Source organism: Cuculus canorus, chromosome 10 (assembly GCF_017976375.1).
Source record: "Cuculus canorus isolate bCucCan1 chromosome 10, bCucCan1.pri, whole genome shotgun sequence".
NCBI lineage: Eukaryota > Metazoa > Chordata > Aves > Cuculiformes > Cuculidae > Cuculus > Cuculus canorus.
In genome coordinates this window covers 19,597,878-19,622,199 of record NC_071410.1, presented here as the reverse complement: position 1 = coordinate 19,622,199, position 24,322 = coordinate 19,597,878, and the positions used below count along the sequence as shown (strand labels likewise).

General features: G+C 46.5%; 2 protein-coding genes across 2 annotated transcripts in view; one reads left to right on the top strand and one right to left on the bottom strand.

Annotated features, from left to right (window-relative positions):
• LOC128853191 (protein ELYS-like) overlaps nt 1-18,563 on the top strand; it is a 23,705-nt gene extending 5,142 nt beyond the window's left edge. The window contains exons 2-25 of the mRNA XM_054075851.1: nt 3,503-3,631; nt 4,103-4,344; nt 4,529-4,709; nt 5,374-5,581; nt 6,103-6,219; nt 6,429-6,513; nt 6,742-6,892; nt 7,593-7,725; nt 7,814-7,992; nt 8,440-8,501; nt 9,337-9,427; nt 9,516-9,605; nt 9,769-9,903; nt 10,185-10,280; nt 10,582-10,675; nt 11,262-11,385; nt 11,494-11,550; nt 12,604-12,750; nt 13,241-13,428; nt 13,602-13,746; nt 13,833-13,964; nt 14,903-15,131; nt 15,314-15,603; nt 16,064-18,563. Coding sequence (XP_053931826.1) covers nt 3,503-3,631; nt 4,103-4,344; nt 4,529-4,709; nt 5,374-5,581; nt 6,103-6,219; nt 6,429-6,513; nt 6,742-6,892; nt 7,593-7,725; nt 7,814-7,992; nt 8,440-8,501; nt 9,337-9,427; nt 9,516-9,605; nt 9,769-9,903; nt 10,185-10,280; nt 10,582-10,675; nt 11,262-11,385; nt 11,494-11,550; nt 12,604-12,750; nt 13,241-13,428; nt 13,602-13,746; nt 13,833-13,964; nt 14,903-15,131; nt 15,314-15,561 — 3,263 coding nt within the window. The 3' untranslated portion in view covers nt 15,562-15,603; nt 16,064-18,563. The remainder of the gene's footprint in view (nt 1-3,502; nt 3,632-4,102; nt 4,345-4,528; nt 4,710-5,373; nt 5,582-6,102; nt 6,220-6,428; nt 6,514-6,741; nt 6,893-7,592; nt 7,726-7,813; nt 7,993-8,439; nt 8,502-9,336; nt 9,428-9,515; nt 9,606-9,768; nt 9,904-10,184; nt 10,281-10,581; nt 10,676-11,261; nt 11,386-11,493; nt 11,551-12,603; nt 12,751-13,240; nt 13,429-13,601; nt 13,747-13,832; nt 13,965-14,902; nt 15,132-15,313; nt 15,604-16,063) is intronic.
• On the bottom strand, nt 16,041-24,322 carry LOC128853139 (cysteine protease ATG4A-like). Its single transcript, XM_054075535.1, has 5 exons — nt 23,950-24,322; nt 23,327-23,399; nt 17,894-17,978; nt 16,392-16,474; nt 16,041-16,164 (listed from the first exon to the last, which is right to left on the bottom strand). Exons 1-5 carry the CDS (start codon nt 23,951-23,953, stop codon nt 16,056-16,058), a joined length of 354 nt encoding a protein of 117 aa, XP_053931510.1. The 5' UTR covers nt 23,954-24,322; the 3' UTR covers nt 16,041-16,055.

Here is a 24,322-nt window from a genome sequence, read left to right as displayed (position 1 = left end):
CTGGATTCTGCTTTAGTCCTGACCACGGGGTCAGCTTGTGGCATTTGATGCGGATTGGATAACCAGGAGAGAGAAATCGGAATGTGACTGTAGTGATTGTTTTCACAGCGAGCAGCAATGCAGTGAGTGTTGGATAGATCTCTTAGAGGAGAGGCTTTGTGCGTTTAGGTGGCCTCTCTCTGACCATTTTCCCACTGCTTTGCCTGGCACTTGCTTTGTTAAGGCACTGAAACCACATTAATCCGGCTTCTGTTAATTTGGTGTCTTCTCCCAGTAAGGTGCCGGCTGCGGGTTTAGAGCAACAGTGGAGAGAAGCCTTTGCTGGTGCGGTGTTGTTCTGCCTGTGTGGTGGAGAGCAGTGTGACATTGGTAGGAGAGAGTGGCCAAAAGCCTGAGCCAGTTGCGTGTGGTGCCAATGGTTTTGCCATTCAGCCGTTCAGGTTGTGTGTGTTAAAGCGTGTTTCAGCACTGGATATTGCAAAGCCCCTGGAGAGGGTCCCGGGCAACCGTCTCCAGGTGACGGTGGTTGAGGAGGGGGTTGGAGCAGGTGATGTCCCATGATTGTAGAAGGCCCGTGGTCTGCATTGTGATGCGTTGCAACCCGAGGTGGTGTGTGGAGGAGCGAGCGGTGCCGTGGCATTCCGGTGTGGACGCTGGAAGCGGCTGGTTCACTCCTGACTTGCTCTCTTCGGAAGGCTGTGTGTCTGTTCTGTACGGGGACACTGAGCACCTGCGTCTGTTGTCCAGGTACTGCAAGTGATGTGAAAGGAGCATAAATTCAGGACGGGCTTTAGGAACCGTTGCGGGCACAGCCACAATATTTCCAGGAAGCCTGTGACATTTCTGGCCTTTAAAAGTGATTTTCAAGTAGTACTGTCCATCGAAGTTGACATCGCACACTGACTCGGACGTATGGGATTCTGCTTGAATGTGTAATTTACCAGTTGTTGTTCGTTTTTTCTGAAGCTGTTTAATCCCATGGTCTGTCATCAGTATGAGACTTGTGGCATGTTCCTTTTGTTGGACATAGTTCCTTGTGTTTGGAATTCCATAGTACTTAGAGTGAAGAATAATGGTCATTTTGAGCCCCTTGTACACAGACCCTTTGGTGCCAGATTCGTCTGGGAGGCTGGATTCTGCTTTAGTCCTGACCACAGGGTCAGCCTGTGGCATTTGATGCGGATTGGATAACTAGGAGAAAGAAGCCTTTGCTGGTGCAGTGTTGTTCTGCCTGTGTGGTGGAGAGCAGTGTGACATTGGCAGGACAGAGTGGCCAAAAGCCTGAGCCAGTTGCGTGTGGTGCCAATGGTTTTGCCATTCAGCCGTTCAGGTTGTGTGTGTTAAAGCGTGTTTCAGCACTGGATATTGCAGAGCCCCTGGAGAGGGTCCCGGGCAACCGTCTCCAGGTGACGGTGGTTGAGGAGGGGGTTGGAGCAGGTGATGTCCCATGATTGTAGAAGGCCCGTGGTCTGCATTGTGATGCGTTGCAACCCGAGGTGGTGTGTGGAGGAGCGAGCGGTGCCGTGGCATTCCGGTGTGGACGCTGGAAGCGGCTGGTTCACTCCTGACTTGCTCTGTTCCGAAGGCTGTGTGTCTGTTCTGTACGGGGACACTGAGCACCTGCGTCTGTTGTCCAGGTACTGCAAGTGATGTGAAAGTAGCATAAATTCAGGACGGAGTTTAGGAATTGTTGCGGGCACAGCCACAATATTTCCAGGAAGCCTGTGACATTTCTGGCCTTTAAAAGTGATTTTCAAGTAGTACTGTCCATCAAAATTGATATCGCACATTGACTCGGACGTATGGGATTCTGCTTGAATGTGTAATTTACCAGTTGTTGTTCATTTTTTCTGAAGCTGTTTAATCCCAAGGTCTGTCATCAGTATGAGACTTGTGGCATGTTCCTTTTGTTGGACATAGTTCCTTGTGTTTGGAATTCCATAGTACTTAGAGTGAAGAATAATGGTCATTTTGAGCCCCTTGTACACAGACCCTTTGGTGCCAGATTCGTCTGGGAGGCTGGATTCTGCTTTAGTCCTGACCACAGGGTCAGCTTGTGGCATTTGATGCGGATTGGATAACTAGGAGAGAGAAATCGGAATGTGTTAGAGCAACAGTGGAGAGAAGCCTTTGCTGGTGTGGTGTTGTTCTGAGTGCGTGGTGGAGAGCAGTGTGACATTGGTAGGAGAGGGTGGCCAAAAGCCTGAGCCAGTTGTGTGTGGTGCCAATGGTTTTGCCGTTCAGCCATTCAGGTTCTGTGTGTTAAAACATGTTTCAGCGCTGGATATTGCAAAGCCCCTGGAGAGAAAGAGAGCATAAATTCCGGAGTGACTTTAGGAACTGTTGCTGGTTCACCCATGCTGGGCAGAGACAGCCCCTGTGGAATCAGAGGATAGTGATGTGAGAGAATACCTGTCGCTGGTGGCTGGGTAACTGGCTGAAACATTGGGGGCAAGGTGTTTCTGCCCTAGTGGGAAAGAAAAGACTCAGCGTTGCTCACTCCACCCCCTGCTGGGTCTCTGAAAAGATTATTAAATCCTCTCAGATAACCCTGTCTGCTTCTCGAGAGGCTTTTTTAAGAACCCATTGAACGTACGAATCGTAGTTCTCTGAAGTAGTTTGCATTTCCCTGTGTCTGGACTATCTCTTATTTAGTCCCTCATTGATTCTTGTCAGTCAGCCCAGCTCTTGCGTTTTTGTGCAACGCGTCTCTCTTGCCCTCCTGCAATGTGAACTCTGTATGGAACAGCTACTGAAGTGTCAAAGCTGTCTGAAAGGCCTGGGAAGTTTTGTCAGCCCTGCAGAGATGTGATAGGGACCGGCAGGAGGAAGGAGGGGACTGGAATAAGGAAGATGGGTTTTAAGTGTAGCAACCGCAGTGTTTTAAAATCTGTGCTACGTTTGCTTGAGAAGTGTATGGAAAACTCCTTTCTAAATATGAGCTTTGAAAGTCTGTATTGCCAGCAACGTGGAAATATCCACAGTCCGTTTTCTGGAAGCAGTGGAGAATGAAGGTAGTTAAGGACTTAGTGCAGCTTAATGTTGAAAAGGAACATGCCAAAAGTGAACAGGACATAAACGATATGTGACATCATCTACTAGAAGACAAGTGACAATAAATAATAAAGTATCAAATCAAGGGGAAGGACAAGTGGAAGCTTGTACCTGTTCCTGGAAAGCTTTTTCAGAGATGATTTTTCTCAGACCCTGTCTTAGTAACCTATGTGAGTAAACTTGAACCCAGCGTATCACTTTCCTCCTCTTCCTTTACTTGTCCATAGCTCTGTGTCACTGCTCGATGCTCTCATATGCACTGCAAAAGCAAAGGCTTCTCCTTTTGCTCTGCTCTGAGATCACAAAATGTCCCAAGAGCTGTTTTTGTAAGGAAAAGAGCTACAGGTGCCGTAGAGGAGATTTTTCTCTGCATACTGATGAAACTTGTGTCAATCTCAGATGCGTTTATGTCTGACAGAGTCTCTTTTCCCATTTTTTCTTCCTTTAGAGTGCAGAATGCAATTCCTAACGGCGCAGGCGACGAGCAGTCTGCTGAAGTTCCCAGAGGGGACTGTTGAGGCGCTCGGGGAAGATGATCCAACCCGAGGTTCTGTGCTGTGGGGGAAGATTTCTGGAGGTGAGCATTTCCCTTTCACTCTGGTCTTGGTACAAAGTAATCCTTGCCTGGGGGTTTCCTGAAGCACAAGGTCCCAGTCTCAGGTGTGTCAGGTGGGTGCTGCTGGGATGCCTCAGGTTGAGAGAGAGGGAAAAGGATGTTTTAGCGATTCAAAGTGCTCATGTGAAAAGGTTAGTCAAGTGAAACTTTGAAATTACCACAACTTGCACCAGTCCTGTGCGATTAAAAGAATCTACTTAACCCCCCTGTGTCAGTGAGCCCTCCTCGCTTTTTAATGAAATCAAAGGCAGCTTTCAAGCAAGGAGTGGTCTTGTTTAGGGCTGTGTTTATTGGTACCAGCTCAAGCTCTTTGACCATCCTAAGAGCACATGCAGAAAGAGTTCTTGTCCAGCGTTACCGAGGCAGTAGGCCCTGCTTTTTCTTGTTTTTCTTTTGGAAATTTGCTTCAGGCAGTTTTCTTCTCTTTTCCAGGGACCAGTGGCCTGGCGTGGTTGGCACGTGGTCCTCACTTTGAGGTGGTGAACTCTATGACAGGCGAGCGGCTCTCTGCCTACCGTTTCAGTGGGCTACATGGACGGCCTCCCACTGTCCGTGTGGTCAAGGAGTTTTCCTCGTGGGAGAGACCTGCGCTGCTGATTGGTGTTGGAAATGTTCTCTGTTTGTTTGACCTTGAAAGATCACGAGTGGTTAAAGCCATTGCTCTTCCAGGAAGGGTACGTACTTGTTCATGGGAGAAACAAAGCTTTTATTTTGTCAGATGTGCATAAGCCAGTTTCAGGGAAAGCTCTGGAGGGTCTCGATGCAAGAGAGGCTTTTCTGTATTGCAGTAACTTTTGAATGGTTTCTGTTTAGCTGTCAAGGAGCCTAAATATTAACCTGTACTTTTCGTTTGATTAGGTGATTGCTATTGAACCTATAACTAATGTCGGAGAAGGAGATGCGAGCACTCAGTACCTCCACGAGAGTCTGCAGTGCTTCTCTGGAGTGGCAGCAGTGGCTACAGATGTTGGGCGCGTTTTTCTGGTTGACCTTTGTTTACATAATTTCTCTTGGGGGCAGAAGGAAATAGAAACATTGGGTAAGCTTGCAGTTTATAAACTTGAATTTGAAAGTAGCAAAAGGTGTGTCTTTTAAACAAACAACCTGCACCCCCTTTGAAGACACTTGTGTGCGGGCATTTATGACTAGTGATTCCAGATGGCGATTTGACATCATGGAGTCCTGAACAGCTTAAAGATGGGAGTGGCTTAAAGTCAGAGGTGCCCTATTTCTTGGGAATGTACTTCTGCTTCTGTTAAGTCACTGGAGCAAAGCGTAGGCTTATTTCTGAAAAGAAACCCGACTTCTCCAAACTCATGCATTGAGACGAGTGAGATCTCTAATGTGTTTATTCAGACCGCATACACTGTTTTGGCTATTCCAACAGCGGCTTCAGGAGTTGATGTCACTTCAAAGGGCTTTATCCTGAGGCCCACACTCCTGATGTACACAGTCCAAGAAAAGTTCTCTCTGAAGGTTACTCTTCTACCTGGCGTTGAAATAGCAGTGAGAATACCTGTCCCATCAGAGAGTTCCTCGGTGCTTTGAACGCCTACAAAATGGAAACAGCCAAAAAAAGCCTTACATAAATGGGTACTTGGCTGGGACAGGAGAATTGGATTATAGATGTTTTCATGTCAGAGTTTAAAACGCCACCTAAATAACATAACATCTTCATTTTTTGTGTGTTTTTGTGTGTATAGATCTCGAATATGTCACTGCTGCTCCTGCTGAAGTTCCACGAATCAGAGAAACTGTGATGGAAGAAGGGAGACATCTCTGTTTCCAATTACAGAACTCTTCTAGAAGCGCAGTATCAACGCTGTACTTCATCAGCAGAACCAATCAGCTCGTTGTGGGCTTTTGCAATGGCACCCTCTCACTGTGGAATATGGGAACTTTGACAAGGGAGTAAGTGGGTCTTCATGCTTGGCCATGCCGGCAGGTGCAGGCTCTCCATTTTTTGCCAAAAGGAGTGTGTTAATGTAAAGAGGACTCTTTTGGGGACTGAAGTTTTGAGTCTAATCCTGGAATGTTTAGAAATGCTCTTCTGAACTAACTCTGAAGTCAGAGACGGATTAAGCAAACCACCTCCTCCGCAGGGCACTAAGATTCTTTTCCTTCTTGTGCCTTTGGAGTGAGCAGTTGTGGACAGTGTGCTGCTTGTGCCTATGTCAAGCAGTTAGGATGCGATAGAGCCGATTTTTATAAGACACTTTGTTCTGTCGGTAGTATTCAGTGAAACCAGGAAATGTGTGTATCTTCCTCGACTCCCTCCTTTGGGATGTTGGTGTGACCTTCTGTACTTTGAGGCTAAGCACGTCAGGCGCTCTTTCTCAGAAGACGCTTGTGCCCTTTGACAAAGAGTTAAGGCCAGAGGCTCACCTTTTTTCTTCGTTCTTGTTCCTTTCTTTTCCTTCTTAAACCTGTAGGCACAACTCTCGGCTCAACGGAGGAAGGATTCCTGTCAGTGGTGTTACTTTTCAAGAGCCTGAGAATGATCCTGGCAACTCTTGCTACTTGTGGGCTGTTCAGTCTACGCCAAAAAGGTGAATGAAAACTTACAGTGAGGCACTGGATTAATTTTCTTTGTACTATATTTGTCAACATCCAGTTGATAAGCGTCTCTTTGCTTTGTTTACTTGGCTGTGCAGGAGACTGATGCCGTTCAGGAAACTTGAGCCTAGACCTAATTAAATGATAACGAGGACTATAAAGCAGCTTTGTAATCAGATTTCCTCACTTGTACCTTTTTCAGGGGAGGTGGTGTTCTGAGTTTCCGGCTGTTGCAGTTAACCTTTGGTAAACGAACATGCGTGGCATCAGGACAAGTCATGTATGAGGTAAGAGGTACATGGGTGTGAAAAGGTGAAAACAGTCATTTTGTCTAAGCGACTGTCAGTTAAGTTGGCAGGGAAAATGTTTACCAACAAAATTCAGAGTGGACTTAAAATAGAAAGTCCTTTGCTGAATCTTCCTGGGCACTTTGTCTGTACCGTTTGGAAACAACCCGTAGAATTTTACACATATCTCAACATGACCTTTTCTCTCCTCTTTTATATTTTCCCCAGGGTTTGGAACGCTGTGAAGAAAGGTTCAGTTTAGATCTCAGGGATGGAAACTTCCCCTGGGCAGGGCAGAACAGCAGTATGAAATTACTCGGGTGTCAGACGATAGAAAGTTTCAGTGATGATGTTGATGAAGACAACAGCATTAATGGAGGTTTGTTCTGATATCCGTGTTGGGTTGATCTGCTGGAGGGAAGGAAGGCTCTTCCTTCCTCTGCGGGGAAAATCATAGAGCCCTACTTTGCTTACATCCAGAGAACGCACCCTCGCCAGAGAAGAGAGGTCATGCAATTTCTTGAGAGAACTATAACAGTGTGAATGTTTTATGTTGGAATCTTGATTCGCATTTCCTGGTGGTTGAGTTTGGGGGTTTTCTACCCATTTTGTGTGATAAGAGTGTTCTTTTCTCCTGAATCTGCTGAGAAGGAGCAACTCTTGAAAGGTGTCACTGAGTCAGCTGTGGGAATTGGTTGTGCCATTGGAGTGATACAAGCGGATACGATCACTATTTGTCTGCTTTCAGAAGGGGACAATGTCTATGTTCCTAGCATGTTTTTTGCTAAGCAGTTCATCTAGCTGAAGGTCTTGATCAACTCTTCACGTATGGAAAACTTAATTAACTCATATCTGTGTGTTTGGTTTGGCTTAGCATGGATGCAATTTGAAGAAGAAAAAGGGGCGGTGTGTCTGGAACCCGTCTCAGAGCTGTTTGCCCTTCTGCAAATGTCTGTGTTATTAAGTGTTGTGTTCCCTGAGCGATAGGATTGAATTAAGCCAAAGTGGAAAGTGGCATTTAAAAATATCAGATGTGACGTATTTTCTACAAGTAAGAAAGAATGCCTTGTGTCTTTCAGTAATGTCTCCCTTCATCAGCGTCTCAATCTTCAGTTGGCAAGTGTGTACAAGTGGTCAGAAAAACCCATCGACTTACTTGAGTGTGTTTGACATTAATGGCTGGCTCGATGCTGAAATGCCAGCCATGCTCAGGTAGACATTTATTAAGTTGTTTTTTGCTATCCCCACAAATAATTCATTTAAATGTTGGCGTTTAGCTTACGCACTTGTGTTCTTGCAGGCCAGAATCCCTTCACGATTGCTCCTATTTTGCGCTGTGGTCACTGGATACGGTGACAAGCCCGGCTCCTTTAGACCTCGTTTTGGATATGATGGTAGACCAGACAAGTCTAACTTGGAAAGATTCTCCTTCTTACCTAGCACCTGGCCAGAATCCTCATGCAAGGAACTATAGTTTTGGTAGGTATTTAATTGCTTTTAATAGTGATAAGCTTTAATTGAGGTCAGATGTCATTTCTTGTCTTTCTTGTTCATTGTGTCACTCAAAATCAAACCAAAAGGCCCCGAATCCCCATAAACCCAGCCTAACAAGGGATTTAATGTTATCAAACGTATCTGATGGTCCGCTGCACTTTGGATTTTGGTTCTTTTGTAATGTAGCCTGTGAGATGGTGATGCTCATGAAGTGAAAGGACTTTGAACAGAAGCTCAAAGTACAGTACCTTGGTAGCGCTGGAGATTTCTGTACACAATAATTATTTTGTAGAACAAAGATTATGCACGATCTAAGGAAGAAAATGGGTACTCGGCTGTACCTTTCCAACTACCGCTCCTTGAATAACTTAAGCTGCTCATAAGATAACTGGGGGAGTACGGAATGTTGTCCAACACTCCTTGTTTCTGCAGGTGTTATGTGTTTGCTGAGCTTCGGAGTCTGTCGTGTGACTTGCACCAGCTCGCTTGAGGGGGTGAGATTTTCCTTTTTCTTGATCATGTGGAGAGATGGATCTTTCCCAAGTTTTCTGTTGCACTGCTGTCATTATCGGAGAGCCTTTTCTGCTCATCCTGCCCAGCCCCACGCATATTTGCACTAGTATCCTGCCAGTTTTGTGCAACTGGCATTGGTTCAGGTCCACTCTTGGGAGCGTAAAATGGCCCTGTCTCCTGCTGAAGCCCAATCTGGGATTGACTGTCTAGAGAGGAACAGACCATTGCTGGAGGAGGAGCAAGAACAAAGCTGTTGTGGAAGGCAGGGGAAGCTGTTCCATCTTGTTTGCCCCTTCTTTGCATCCCTGCATCGTCACGAGTTAGGGTTTGGATCCCTGATTAACTTGAAAAAGGAGGAGAGAGTGGAGAACGCGAAACTTATTTAACTGTTTGAGAAGAAATTGAGTTGTTTTCTTCTAAACTGGGCCAAATTGTAACTTCCGAGCCACTGCGCAGATTGTGCCAACTGATTTTGAAAGAAGTATCAGCTCACTGCCTCTGTCCAACGTCAATCAGCTTCTGCCACACGAGCCTAGAAAGGATCTTGCCAAGTGTGATTTTCAGTTGTGTGCTAGTTTAGCTGATGTACAATGTATTTTGTGTCAGTGTTCAAGGGAAAAGAAAGGCCTGAGTATTGACAGAGAAACTAGAACATACTTGAATGAGCATTGCAGGGGCTGAAGTGACCTAGCCCACAAACTGTTTTGTAGTTGCCTTTGCTGAATGGTGACAATACTGTTCAGAGAGTGGTGCTGTTGATGGTTCAGAGAGTGCAAGCATGGAAGTTTCTCATTTGATTTTGTCTGTTCTGCTTAGGAGGAGGAGTTAGAGGTGATAGTGTCCACAGCTGCCCAGACAGGTTGTTTAGATATTCTGACTGAGTACTTTAAAAGTTGGACATCCGAAGGTAAGACTTGTCAAGTTGTTTATCTGATTTGTGTTTTCTAGTTTGAAATTGGTGATTCATTTGTTTTTTTTGTTCTCTTGTCTTACAGAGAAGCCAAATACTGCAGAAAATATACATTTTGTCCGTGAGTGTGCGTGGAACACAGTGCTCAACACCGCAGAAGAATTTAACCAACTGTGTGAGTAGTAGCAAAGTCATTCTACAAATATAAAGTCATTCTTTATTACTGAGCTTATTCAGTGAGTATACCTGAATATCAGGATTCCTGATATTGCACGCGTGTACTTTGAAAGTCTGAAATTGCTCTAGAGGCTAATGATTTCATTTCTCTTCTTGAAAAGGTGTTCCGCTCTTTGATGGCTCTTTCATTGACGAAGAGAAATACCAGTCTCTTTATGACTGCCAGTTCTATTTGTGCAACCTTAGCACCATCTTAAACTGTTTGCCAAGAGAAGTAAAAGGCCTTTCTGAAGAAGGTTTGTCTAACAGAACTACTGAATCTGTTATAGTAGGATTTGGAATGATGCATGGGTTGTATGTAATTGTGGAAAGAGAATTTGTTGGGGTTGCTTTTTGTTTTGGTGGTGATTGTGGGTTTTTTCTTCAGGTTGGAGAGTGGTACAGAGTGAAAAATGCAAAGAGAGATTGCTACTGTCTTATTTTTACTCTTTCCATTTAGGGCAAGGAAGGTGGTTTTATAAAAAGGGAAGGAATTGGATAACCAAAGTCATCTTGTGCCTTTTTTCCTGTTTTCCAGACTTGACAAATAAGCGGGTGCTAGCCGGCCACCACTTCTTATATTCACGAATGGTCATGTGGTTCCTTGACTCTGGTCTCTTTCCAGGGGGCTTAGGTGAGAAATACTTGTTTATTTGGAAGGATTATAAATTCTATTGTCAGCCTTAATTGTCTTACAAATGCTCTCTTGACGTGTTTAAAAACCGTCCCCCTTGAGAAGAAGGTTTTGGTAGTGAACTTCAGCTTACGCTGCGTGTTCTGAATGCTGCATTGACTGTCAACTGTCATTGGCTTCTTTGGGAGTTGGAGGCCTCTGCTTCTAGGGCTTAGCTTGTAGGATCTTCTTTTTAGTCGAAAAAATCAGTTTAAAATGTGCTGTCAACGCTTGTAACTTGCTTTTACTTTCTTCCCTGTAGATGCGGGTCAGCGTTCGTCTAGACCTTTTTACAATTACCCTCTGCTTCAGAGATGCTGCACAGCTCAGCGACAGAGGCTGACGCGTTTGTCCAGGTAAGCCTTTCCGTACAACTCTGGCACGCCTCCACTGCAAGTCCAGAAGGAGAAATGAACGGCTCTTCTCTCCACAGTTGTGTTTGCTATACTTAATGCATTTGCCAGGGATCCTCTTGGCTTCGGTGATGCACGTGTTGTGTTGAACACCGAGGTTACTTTCCTGTGTTAAGATGTTGACACACACTCTCTGCTTAGTGCCCCGTGGTGGTGGTGCTGCTGTCTTGTAGCACACTCAATTCACTGGCTAATCTGTGTCATGTATTACACTGAAAAAGATCCTGTGATAGGACAAGATCAGTCATCCCCAGTTCAGCAGAGCATGGCGTTCTCAGAATGCCAATGGTTTTGGACTCAGATGAAGGCGGTGTGCTCTTAGAGAAAGTCATCTCTGTTATTGGCTCGCAGTAGGTGGCAGTGATTGTTTTGGCCTGAAGCTCCTGCTCCGCAGTCCGTTTGTGTAATTCTGTAGGACCAGCAGCATTATACGTAGTCGGCACACCCGAAACGTGTTGCACTGAGAGGCTGAAATTAGTGTTTTCCCAATGTTTTATTCAGCCCAAATCCTTGCTCCCTTTTCTTTCAGAGGAAAATGGGATTTGGCTGGCCTGATGATTGACAGGATGGTTTCGGACTTGGGAGAGCGAGTGCAGAATCTGTGGTGCACAGACGAAGAACAAACTGGGAAATATCCCCCTCCCAGTTTAGAGGTGAGTGCTGTGTTCCCTGAAAATGCCACCCCTCCCCCACAACCCCACCCAAACGCCAGAGATTGATGGAGGACAGGAGTTTTTAAGGAAGTTTGTGTTTCCTTTCAGGCCCTGCTGCAACTCTACCTGCTAGAAGACATTGAAGAAATGGACAAGCACACAATTGTATCCTTTCTGGTGCTTTTTATTACACCTCCAGAATATGCAGAAAAGTGGTCTTAAACGTTTCTCATCCTGGTCTTTACGAAGATGTTTTAATTTATGCTTCAAATGCAATGCAGGTGAAAATATTTAGTTTAGGATGAAGTTGTAGACAGAAGCACTGTTTTGCTTCTTTGTACTGTGAATTTGTTGTCACTTATTCAGTGTTTTGCTGCCAAGTTTCTTCTGATCTAAGATTATTTTACTAAGAAATGGCAACAGTCAAAAGCCCCTTTTGTTCTTCTCAAAATTAAACACAGGTTTTGCTTTTTTGAAAGCCCCCTTGCCTGTGTAAATGGCTCCTTACTAGAATGATGCACTAAAATGTGCTGCTTCAGAGCAAAAGAATTTCCATCAGTGGTTTAAGTGGTTTAAGCTGGTGAAACAGAGAGTTGCCACCGTTGTTTGTTGCCTACCCCGAGAGGGGAGCCTGGAGAGCGAGGGCATTGAAAACGGTGTAGGCCAGAGCTGCCTTCTTAGAATGTGTCCCTAAACGCAGGGGTCGGAATGAGAAAGCGGCCCCGCCAGTGAGCGGTGTGCATCCTGGTTTAGAGCCGGTGTTAATCCTTCAGAGCTCAGTCGTATTGTAAGCACGTCATCGTTGACCTTGGTTTATCTGCTCTGGCAGTGAGGAAGGAAACCAACTGTAGAATTTGTTTGCTTTCAAAAACAAAGCGTTGGATGTTCAACTGATTTGCGTGTCCAGCTGGGAGCTCCCCCAACTAAACAGGGGGCCTGAGTTTCTGACGGCAGTATTTAAATATCGAAAGCTGACCTTTCCTGATGCCTTACAGAAATCAAAGGGTATTTCTTTCTGGTTATTTAATCAGAACGCAATTTTGTGCTTAGGACCTGGCTGTCTTCACCTGAGAACAGCTTCAAATGGCCAGACTAAGACAGCAGTATTTTCTGCTTCCTACCCCTTTTCTATTCTTATTTTGTCATGTTTTTCCGAACGTAATGGGTTACATTGTGGTGTTACAAATGTTTTAGCCTTAATTCGATGGTTGATATCAGACAATGTACTTGCTGCTGGATATCGGGCAGGCCGTGCCAGATAACAGAGAAAGACTACTGCACTCCTTCTGCGCAGCCTTTGCTATCCCGAAGGGGTTCATTCAGCTCGTTCAAGGGTTTTGGCTGCTGGATCACAATGATTATGAAGTAAGTATGTTCCAGTTCAGTTAGTCGTACCTTCCAAGTACCAAGCTGTCATCTAGGAAATGACGTTAAAACATTGGTGCTTGGCTAGTAACAGGTGCTAAACCGTGAGAAGCTTCTTTGTAGTCCTGCAGCAATACATTACGGTTTGAAATGTTGTTTCAATTACTGGATGGGAAATAGATTAAAACAGAGAAGAAATCAACTGGAAGAATGCTTGACAGCTAAATTTTCAAAGCCATCCGCTTAGGTTGTTTTCAGCAGACCAGCCGAGCGCTTTCTCAAAACCAGGGTTTTAGGTACTTTCAAGCTAAACACTTGGATCATAGCCGCAAGATTTGAGGCAGAAGACTGCAAAAGTGGCTTTTCAACCTAATCCACATTCTTTGTGATGCTGAAGGTTATTCTTGCCTGTCAGAACGTTAATAGAATCTGTTTGTGCTGCCTGGGTGTGTGCATGGATCTATCTAAACCTGATCTCTACCTTCCACAGAATTCGCTGGTCCTGCTCTGTCACCCAGCTACAGCCAGAAGCGCGTCGTGGCTGCGTCAGAGGGCTATTCAGTCCCTCATGTGCCAAGGACAGCACAGGAGAGCCCTCACGTACATACGTGTGACGAGGCCATTGATCACCAGCTCCAGAGAAGCGCAGCTTTACCTCTCTGTGTTCTTGTCCAACAGGTAAAGAAATATATCGCAGCATTTTGGCCTTCAAATATTGCAAACAGTGGAGAACCAGTAATACTAATTCCAATCCCCTCAATTTCCCTTGAACTTGGAATACAATAATTTTGTGGCTTCTTTCAGGTTCTACTCTTACTATTCTTTTCCATCTCAAACCCCATGAATTCCAGGTGCATGGCAGATGCGTGGAACCTGTTGCAGCAATACTCCTCAGATTACAATAGAGAAGAGCTGCTGCTGCACATGTTTAAAACCTGTTTGGAGATGGGACTTGCGGAGGGCTTCCTGGAGCTGCCTTTCACAGACACTGAGCTCGTAAGTGTGGACAAGACAAACAAAACTCTTGGAAAAGCACAGGGGCAGAATCATAATAAATTTATGAAATGTGTTGCTTCTGTTAGGAGTGTTTGGAGGAGATTTTAAAGTGCAGTGATTTGATTGAGGACCACGAATTCTTTCCAGCCAACCATCCAAAACCAGTCAACAATACTGCAGCGGTGCAGGTGAATAAGTCAGCGGAGGTGACTCTTACGGTGAGTGTAAAAGTTCTGTCAAGTGTGCCAGGTTCTGTTAGGCGTTACTGACTGGTGTGATAGTCCTCAGGAAAAATCCTGCTTTGTTTTTTATACCGTTCTTTGAAATGCTAGGGGTCAGGTTCTACTCCTTCAGTTACAGCTTCAGTGTTACAGACCACTGACGACTCCACTTGAAGTAGTTTGTTTGCATCTGCGGAAGAAATAGATACCTTTTCTGTCAGCCAATTTTATAACTCAGTTGTTGAGATCCGTAGGTTGTGTATGCTTTGGATTCTCCTGTTGCTCCTTTCTGTGGAATGGAAAGTACGTTGCAGGTCATCTCTTGTATCTTGCATGCCGGTTTACTTCCCTAGCTGCGAGCAGTGTGGGTGCCAACCCACAGGGAAAGGGTGCAGGGTGGGTTGTTTGGTTTTTCTGACTTCCTTAGAAGAGGAGGAGGATGTTTCTAAAACTGAGCCTGTTGAGATACAAACGGGTTAGCAAGCACTTGGGTTTCAACACCACCAGTCAATCATCAGAGGAAAGACCACGCAAAGTCCTGTGGTGCTCTCCTGTAGAAAAGGCGAAATGGTTTCAAGAAAGGAAAGAAGCGTTGCTGGTAGGAGATAAATATCCAAAGAGAAATGAGAAAATCTACTCCCCAGTTTTAAGAAGGGATGCTTTTATGTATGAGATGAGTAACAGAGCAAGTTTAGTTTGCCAACGGAATATGAATGGCCATTTTGTTTTCTTGACTGCACTTCTGCATCAGACTTCTTATTTTGCTGCAAAGAAGAATTCTGTCCTTCTGTGCGCTGGAAGTCTTCTTAGCACGATTTGGTTAGATCGCTGTCCTCAAAGGAAAGCATAAAGGCTCACCTGAAAACCAGATAAGCATTTGAAAAGCAATGATGTGAAGTGCAAGAGGGGAGTCATCCTTCTGTCTGTTTTTGTAGGATTCCTGGAAGAACCAAATGCTGAAAGTCTTACCCTTCCCGAGGGTGGCAAGCTGGTGCTCACAGCTGCTGAAGAGGAGAACGCAGCAAGTCTTACCCTTCCCGAGGGTGGCAAGCTGGTGCTCACAGCTGCTGAAGAGGAGAACGCAGCAAGTCTTACCCTTCCCGAGGGTGGCAAGCTGGTGTTCAAAGCTGCTGAGGCTGCTGCCTGGGAGACTGCAAGGGAAGGGTGAGTTTACAAAACAGATTGATCTTTTGGTTCATACAGCTCATCATCGTGGGCTTTCTGTGCTTGCAAATGATGACTTGGAGCTGGTATACGTTACAAATGCTTTGAGGAATATGTTACAAAGTCTGTGTCAGAAATGTCTCTCGCTGAAGGCAGCATTATCCCTTCTGCTACTTCCAAAGGGACTGAAGGACAACAGAGGTCGGCAGAAGATCAGGAGGCTGGCCAGACTGAACCTGCTCCTGCGATACAAACGGCAGTCAGTCCCAGAAGAGCAGGAAGAAAACGGAAATATGGGAATCCACTATTTAATGAAGTGGTTACCATGGATGATGAAGAGTTGCATCCCCGTGACCAAGTCCTGCATTACCTGTCAATTAAAAGAGCCAAATTCCAGGCTGTGAATGAAAGAAAAAGGTTAGGACGATGAGTTCGAGAATCCTTTCTTCACCTCCCGCAAAGAAACTGAAAGGTCAGTGCGACAGTTGTAGATGCAAAATAGGGCATACTGCCATTTTGTCAGCCACAAAAAGCAGACTGTGAGGATGGCTTTAAGGGCTGTGAAGAATGTAACAATGCCAAATAGAACCTTTGGGAAGAGGCAATTCCTCCGTTTCCTGCTCTGTATGTGCCTGCCTGGCCCGTTGTGGTGGAAACCGGCCAGGAGGCTGATCTGAGTAGAGCAAGGTGAAATTTCAGCTGAATTTTTGTCATGAGCTTCACTGTCGTCAGTTTGGGAAACTGTTGTTTTGGAATCCACTAAGTGAAGAATTCCTGAGTATTGTTTTGCCCTGAACAGAAGGCACAGTGGCCTGCTTTCAGCTGAGTGTGCTATCTGTTACTTTCAGAACTGGAACGGTTCAGATTTCATTTGTATTCTATGGAGTTTAAAGTCTTGTGCACGAGTAACGTCTTTTTTTGCCTTCACCTAGGAGCTTCCAGCCATAGTAGAAGAAAACACCGAAGCCATGCTTCCGATCCAGGAATGAGTTTTCCACCAAAGCTGTCAAGACATTGGGTCTTTTGGGTACACCTGGAGACAAACGGACCTTGGTTCCTTTTGAGTGAAAATTGTTCCTAAAATAAAGTGCCTTTTCCAATGCACTGTGCTGTGAGGATATAGAGTGTTAATTCACGCTGGGTTTCCTGGAGGAGCTCTTGGCCCACTGCGGGAAGGCCTTTACCTCCGCTGGAGCCTGAACTGAACTGCTGCTGGCTTGGTTAAAGGAGGGAGGGTAGAATGCATCTGTGACCACCTACCCTGAAGTGTGCCGAGCTCTCGCTCCGTTGTGCTTCCAACCTCGCTCTTGCACAGGGCCTTCCTGACAAAGTGTTTCCGGCACCTGACAAAGAAAATGAATGCTTTCCTCTGTACACCTTTATAGTGCCCAGAAGCTTTGTAGTGCCGTACCTCTGCTGTGGGGAGTAGCGAGCTACAATTGCCGAGAGGATGGTCATGAACTACGAAGCAGCTTCTGAGCGTAGAGTTTCCACACTACGGGTAATAACCATGGGAGGCAAAGGTGAAATAGAACGTGGTGAACTGTTTTCCTGGAGATCAGGCTGGCCCTGATCAAGAGCTGCGAGTGAGAGGAGACAGCATTCACTTGGTCTCTGTGTTGGCATTTATTGGTGAAGGTGATGCCTTTTCGGCGGCATCCAGCGGCAGGACGGTGAGCGCTGCGGTGGGGTGGCCGTCTGAGGCGGTGGGGCACTGCCCTGAGACGGGAAAAGCCTTGGAAAACCGCAGCGGGAGCGGGGCGGGCGGCGCTCGGCTCCTGACAGGCGGCAGCGGACGGTCCCGCGCGGGGCCTGACGGGAGGGGGCGCTCCCGGCGGGTCCCGCGGGGGATTTCAACCGTCCCTCGGGAGCACAGCGACCCGGAGCGCGGCACGTTAGTATAAAGGGGCAGTTTGAGCGGCAGGGCGAGCAGGAAGGGCTCAGGGAGAGAGAGGCTGGTGGCTGGTCAGACGGGGCCGTGGGCCATGGTGGCTACCAGGCAGAAGATCAAAACTGCCCCGGGTGCCGCAGCGAGCAGGAGAGATGTTGCCCCCCAGGCGGAGCCTCAGTGGGTCCGTGCAGCTCCGCAGAGCCTGGGCTGCAGGCAGTGCCCCCTCCCACAGCAGCTCACGCCTCTGGTAACGGCTCCACTGGTGGGAGCTGTGCTCGCGGGGGGAACTCCTTCGCGTGGTGGCAGAGCTGAGGGAGGAAGTAAATAGGTTACGGACGATCAGGGAACGTGAGAGGGAAATAGGTCGTTGCAGCAGCGCCCTCTCCCAAACTCAGCAGGCTGCTGGAGCCAGTGTGGCTAAGCAGCTCCCACCTACGGACTGCAAGGCTGGGGGAACAAGAGATGGGGAATGGCAGCAAGTCCCTGTCCGGCGCAGGAAACCTGCTCCCTCCACCCAGACAGCAAACCCCCAAATCGCCCTCAAAAATAAATATGAAGCACTGCAGGTAGAACCTATCCCCAGGGAAGAAGAAGATGGCTCCCACAGCCTAGAAACATTCCCTAGGCTCCAGGCATCCTCAGAGGACCTTAAAAACATCCTCTGTTAATAAAAAGAGGAGAGTGATTGTCCTGGGGGATTCCCTTCTAAAAGGAGTGGAGGGACCCATCTGCAGACCAGACCCGCTCCACAGGGAGGTCTGCTGCTTACCGGGGGCGTCAGTGAAGGATGTCACTAGAAAACTTCCTTCCTTGGTGAAGGAAACGGATTATTACCCCCTGCTGGTATTTCAAATAGGCCATGATGACTTACAGCGCAGATCAGAAGAGACTTCAGGGCTCTAGGGAGAACGATGGAGGCCTCGGGAGCACAAGTGGTGTTTTGTTCCATCCCAACACTAAGGTATAAGGAACAGGAGGTCAAAAACAAACAGCTGTTTAATGCCTGGCTCCGAGCCTGGTGTGAGGAGAGAGGCTTTGGATTCTTTGATCATGGAGTGACCCACGCACCCACAGGCTTTCTTGCTAGGGATGGGACACGCTTGTCTCCAAGGGGGACTAAAGTACTTCCTAAAAATCTAGTTAGGCTTTTAAATAAAGCTTTAAACTAGATGTGAAGGGGGAGGAGGAGGAGACCAGGCTAGTTGGGAATGAGCCTGGTAGTGGGAGTCCAGCGACTGAGCTATGGTGTGCCGGGCTGGACCACCAGCGCACCACCACAGAGCAAGAGGGGGCGAGTACAGCTGGGGACAGCAAGAATGAAACTGGAACTGCGGAGTTAGTTATTCCAAGGACCAGTCCATTGGGAATGAACTCTATGCCCTTTATGCGGGCTGAAGGTTCGTCAGCTCAGCTGAAGTGCATTTACACCAATGCAAGCAGCGTGGGCAATAAGAAGGAGGAGCTGGAAGCTGTTGTAGGGCAAAGTGACTATGATGTCGTTGCCATCACGGAAATGTGGTGGGATGACTCATATAACTGGAGTACAGCTATTGGGGGGGGGGGGGTATAAACTCTTCAGGAGGGACAGGAAGGGTAGAGAAGGAGGTGGGGTAGCCCTCTATGTTAAGGAGTGCTTCGATACCCTTGAGCTGGATTACGGTAAGGAAGGGACTGAGTGCTTATGGGTTAAAATCAGAGGAGCCCACAAGAAGGCAGACATTGTGATGGGAGTCTGCTACAGACCACCCAGCCAAGAGGAAGCAGCTGACGAGCTCTTCTATAAACAGCTGGGGATGGTCTCTAGATCTCTACCTCTTGTCCTCGTGGGTGACTTCAATCTTCCGGATATCTGCTGGGAGTACAATACAGCAGAAAGGAAGCAGTCTAGGAGGTTCCTGGAGTGCGTGGAAGACAACTTCCTCACACAACTGGTTAGTGAACCAACAAGGGAGGGTGCCCTCCTTGACCTGCTGTTTGAGAATAGGGAAGGTCTTGTGGCAGATGTGACAGTTGGGGGACGCCTGGGACTAAGCGATCATGAGGTGATAGGGTTTTCAGTTCTAGGTGGGATAAAGAAGGGGATTAGCAAAACAGTCACGTTAAACTTCCAGAGGGCAGACTTTGGACTGTTCAGAAGGTTGGTTGGCAAAGTCCCACGGGAGACAATCCTTCAGGGCAAGGGAGCCCACAAGGGCTGGGTGCTCTTAAAAAACGAAATCCTAGCAGCTCAGGAGCAAGCCATTCCTATGTTCCAGAAAAGGAGCCGGTGGGGGGAAAAGCCAGCTTGGTTGAGCAGGGAGATTTTGGGATGCATCAAGAAGAAGAAGAAGAAGAAGAAGAAGAAGGTCTATGAGCTTTGGAGGAAAGGGCAGGCATCTTGGGTGGACTACAGGGATGAAGTGAGATCATGCGGGGAAAAAATCTGGAGGGCTAAGGCCCAACTAGAAATCAAATTGGCTAAGTCTGTGAAAGATAATAAAAAATCTTTCTACAAATACATCAACAAGAAAAGGAGGGCTAGGGAGAATATTCAGTCCCTATTGGATGCAGAAGGAATAACAGTGACAGGGGATAAGGACAAGGCTGAGGTACTTAATGCCTTCTTTGCCTCAGTCTTTAATAGCAAAGAAAGTTGTTCCTTCTGTGTACGAACCCAGGAGTTAAGAGGAGCAGAATGAGGCTCGCATGATCCAAGAGGAGGAGGTTAGAGACTTGCTTGCCCAGCTAGACACCCACAAGTCTACGGGGCCGGATGGGATCCACCCAAGAGTATTGAAGGAGCTGGCAGATGTCCTTTCCAAACCCCTTTCCATCATCTTCCAGCGGTCCTGGCTGACTGGGGAAGTTCCACTAGACTGGAGGCTGGCTGATGTTGTGCCCATCTACAAGAAGCTTTGCAGGGAGGATCTGGGGAACTACAGGCCTGTCAGTCTGACCTCAGTGCCGGGGAAAGTCATGGAACGGGTAACCTTGAGTGCTAATCATGAAGCACATGCAAGAGAACCTGGTGATCAGGCCCAGTCAACATGGGTTTACAAAAGGCAGATCTTGCCAAACTAACCTGATCGCCTTCTATGACAAAGTGACTCGACTACTGGATGGGGGGAAAGGCTGCGGATGTAGTCTTCTTGGACTTCAGTAAAGCCTTTGACACACTTTCTCACAGCACTCTGCTTCAGAAAGTGTCTGCCTCTGGCCTGGATGGGCGCACACTCTCCTGGGTTGAAAACTGGTTGGATGAGCGGGCCCAGGGAGTGGTGCTCAATGGAGTTAACTCCAGATGGAGGCCAGTCACAAGTGGGGTTCCTCAGGGCTCGGTATTGGGTCCAGCCCAGTTCAATGTCTTTATCAATGACCTGGATGAAGGCATTGAGTGCACCCTCAGCAAGTTTGCGGATGACACTAAGCTGTGTGGAAGCGTGGATCTGCTGGAGGGTAGGGAGGCTCTTCAAAAGGATCTGAACAGTCTGGACCGCTGGGCTGAGACCAATGGCATGAGGTTTAACAAGGCCAAATGCCGGGTCCTGCACTTGGGGCACAACAACCCTATGCAGTGCTACAAACTAGGAGAAGTCTGGCTAGAAAGCTGCCTGGGGGAGGAGGACCTGGGGGTGTTGGTTGACAGCCGCCTGAATATGTGCCAGCAGTGTGCCCAGGTGGCCAAGAAGGCCAATGGCATCTTGGCTTGTATCAGAAACAGTATGACCAGCAGGTCCAGGGAGGCTATTCTGCTCCTGTACTCGGCACTGGTGAGACCGCACCTTGAGTACTGTGTTCAGTTCTGGGCCCCTCACCACAAGAAGGATGCTGAGGCTCGGGAGCGTGTCCAGAGAAGAGCAACGAAGCTGGTGAGGGGGCTGGAGAACAAGTCTTACGAGGAGCGGCTGAGAGAGCTGGAGTTGTTTAGCCTGGAGAAGAGGAGGCTGAGGGGTGACCTTATTACTCTCTACAACTACCTGAAAGGAGGTTGTGGAGAGGAGGGAGCTGGCCTCTTCTCCCAAGTGACTGAGGACAGGACAAGGGGGAATGGCCTGAAGCTCCGCCAGGAGAGGTTCAGTCTGGATATCAGAAAACAAATCTTCACAGAAAGAGTCATCGGGCTCTGCAACAGGCTGCCCAGGGAGGTGGCCGAGTCACCTTCCCTGGAGGTGTTTAAGGAACGGGTGGATGAAGTGCTTAGGGACATGGTTTAAGGGAGTGTTAGGAATGGTTGGACTTGATGATCCCGTGGGTCCTTTCCAACCTGGTGATTCTATGATTCTATGAAACTGCAGTTCATGCCCGTTACGCTGCCGTGACAAAACAACCACAGTAGGAACTGTCGGAGAGTAAAAACAAACTTTATAATGGATTGAAAGACCTTTGCCTTTAGTCATTCTGAGCTGTGCTTCCTACGGCTGCTGGAGAGATTCTCTGCCCTAGAAATAAAAACACACCGGCTGTGCTGATAAACCTGTAGAATGAAGGCCCTTTTACCAAAACAGGCTTCAGAAGGCAGCAAGCCGAAAAACAACAATTAAGTCATTTGCACATACCTATATATTAAGTTTTAAGATAACCTGGCTTATATTTAGTTCACGCAAACAAATTAAGAAAACGTAGCAGCGTACAACCTATGAAAAGCTTAAGAAATGTATCAGATGCACAGATAAAGTGCTGTAACAGAGAAATCTTTTTTGAAATAAATAAGGTACAGATAAACCACCTTGGGTTCATGTCAGCTCCGAAAAGAAAAGTCAGCCTAAGTTTTAGTGATCTGAATTTTAGGGTCAAGGTGGAATATAACTCTTAACAGCGGTTGAGATCTGCACTGACTATTTGAGTCTCCTGTTCCTCTGAGGTTTCCCAGTAACAGGAAGGCTATTGCAAATGTAGACATTAGACAGTTCCTTTGACAGAAATGTTTTTGTAATGAAGTCTGGTTGCTCAAAAGCATGTTAAAATAGTTAACAAGGAAACAGTTTTCTTCCGATCCGGTTGATCTTTTATACAAGACAAGACAGGTTTTTCCTACGATGCAGCCCACAGGAGGGAAGAGACGTAAGTATCCTCCTTAACTGAAGAGTGTTTTGCTTTAAAAACTAAACTATTGCTTTACATGAGAGCAAGAAAAATCCATTTGGTGTTATCCCTTCCTCCAAGCACACAGCTCAGTGATATACTTGTTTTTGTGTTCATCACAAAAGTCCATTTGTCTTCTGGTAAGACACACATTAAGAAGAGCTTCCCTTTCCAGGTCATCTTAGAAGATCTTTTGCTGCCTTTCCATCTCGGGAAGCTCTTTGAGCGCAGGAACTGTCACTGTTGGAGTTTTGGATGCTACTAGGCTTTTGTGCTCTACACAAAAGCTCAGGCACTTTGGGGCTAACATGGCTGTTTGATTTAAGTCGATGCAGTAATATTAGCAATATGTTCAATACTCAGAGGGGTGACCACAGTTTCCTTCACACACTCAGGATTTCAAATTCTTCTTCCACTTCAAATAGTGAATTCAGTGGAACTATATCTGTGCGCTTGTGGACAGCAGACTCGGGCTGTTAAAAGCTAGATCAACTTAAAGGTTTTCGGCACTCAAAAATTAGGAGGGAGTCATTGCAGCACACAGGTTTTAGTTCCCTTGTCTGAAATCCAAAACTCTGGGGAAGGGAGCTTAAGCTGCGCGAGCAAAGTCAGCTGTCTGAAACAAGCCAGGAAGAACTTGTAAGTGTAAAGAGCTGGAACCCAGGGCACAGCTGTCCCAGGGCTGCAAAGAACTGCAGTTGAGCACCGTCTAGCCTCCACTTAAGACTTGGCACCTTCACCTATCCCTCCAAAATGGAGCAGAGTCAACTCAAAAGTTTGAGTGTGGCTCCTCGATCAGGAGAAGCTGCCCGTGTTTTCTACAGCTGCCTTCAGGCAGAACTGCAGCTCAGACAGTGAGAAACTGCAGTTCAGTTCCCTCCTTGGCCTGGATGGCTTCACTCCTGAATACTATCAGCACACTGATCTGGACGGTGGCACTCCTGACCTGTCAAAGCCGTGCCTCTCTATGGAAAGGAATACCCATCTCCAGCTCTTACTGCTTGGATGGCATAGCAGGAGAGACCTTCCTGCAGCTCTTCCTCAGGCTCGTGGTACATTAAAATTTAGAACTCACCCAACCCCAACTCAGTACCTGCCCAACACATGGCCTATATATTCCCAGTTCCGAGAGAGAAGGATAACAGCCTGTAAATCCCTGCTGCATCTTGGGCCACACCTCGGTCTCTGAACTTAGCTGCCCCAGGGGAGTACATTCTGAATGAGACAGAGTGATTTGACTTACTTGAGTACTTGAGCAACTGTATTTGGTCCAAACCATTCTCCAATTGATTTTCCTTCGCCAACACCCATCTGTGCTGTTCTCATGAGGGAAAACACACACACACAGAAAAAAGACCACAGAGAGTCTGGTCACAACATATTTGTTAAATAGCATAACCTACTAATACTCTGTCGTACGTCCTAGAGCAATTGCAAACTGTATGGAGCAACAACACTTATTTTCTCAGTCTATGCTCTTTCCAGATCTTAATGATGGCTACATAAAAGTCTCTAAACGGTAATAAGAAATACAAAAAGTTTCTAAACTGTAATAAGAAACACAACTATAAGTGTCCTTTATTACAAATTACAGCAATAAGCTCTGTGACTGCTTAAATTAACACCATCAACTCTGGCACCCAAGGCTTACATACTTTATCAAGAGCTACACTCTGCCTACAGATTTATTTAGATCTCAGCTTCATAATTATTCTACTTTTTGCCCATTTGCATGCATTATAAGTAATAGACATACACTGTCTTCATAATTATAATTTTAAAATTTTAGATTAACATATTTCAAGTTAGAAAGTTCCAACACGGTAGGAGTTTCAGCGGGGGAAGACAGTTGAAGTGCGTTCTTACCCATTTGGTGGATGGAATAACAGCAATCTTTTCTATCTAGAAGGCACCGTAAGATTCTGTGGTATTCTTCTGGTTGTTTTTATGTTTTTCCCATTGCCAATCTTACCGGGAAAAAAAAGTCATAGAGATTAAAAAATAATAGTGTTTCCATCGTCCTTATCAAATTTCTAGATAGCAGAAATCTGCACAACAAACTGTTAAGAGACTGATGTACAATTCATCTCTACATTTTGTTTAGAGTTCCTAGAAGTCACAGCCTGTCCTTTATGAGCAAGCAGTCCTTTAGCATCACAGGTTAGACTGTGAAATCTGGGGAAATCCAATAAAAATGTCAGCTGCAAATATATTCCAAGCGACCACTGCAGAGAACTGA

Excerpts from the sequence above, each read along its gene's own strand:
- LOC128853139 (XM_054075535.1), bottom strand. Across the intron at positions 16,475-17,893 it reads AGTCTCTTCTGATCTGCGCT|GTGCCGGAAACACTTTGTCA; the intron begins GTAAGTCATCAT and ends TTTCTTTGTCAG. Across the intron at positions 16,165-16,391 it reads AGAGCTCGGCACACTTCAGG|GTGTACCCAAAAGACCCAAT; the intron begins GTAGGTGGTCAC and ends GTTTGTCTCCAG.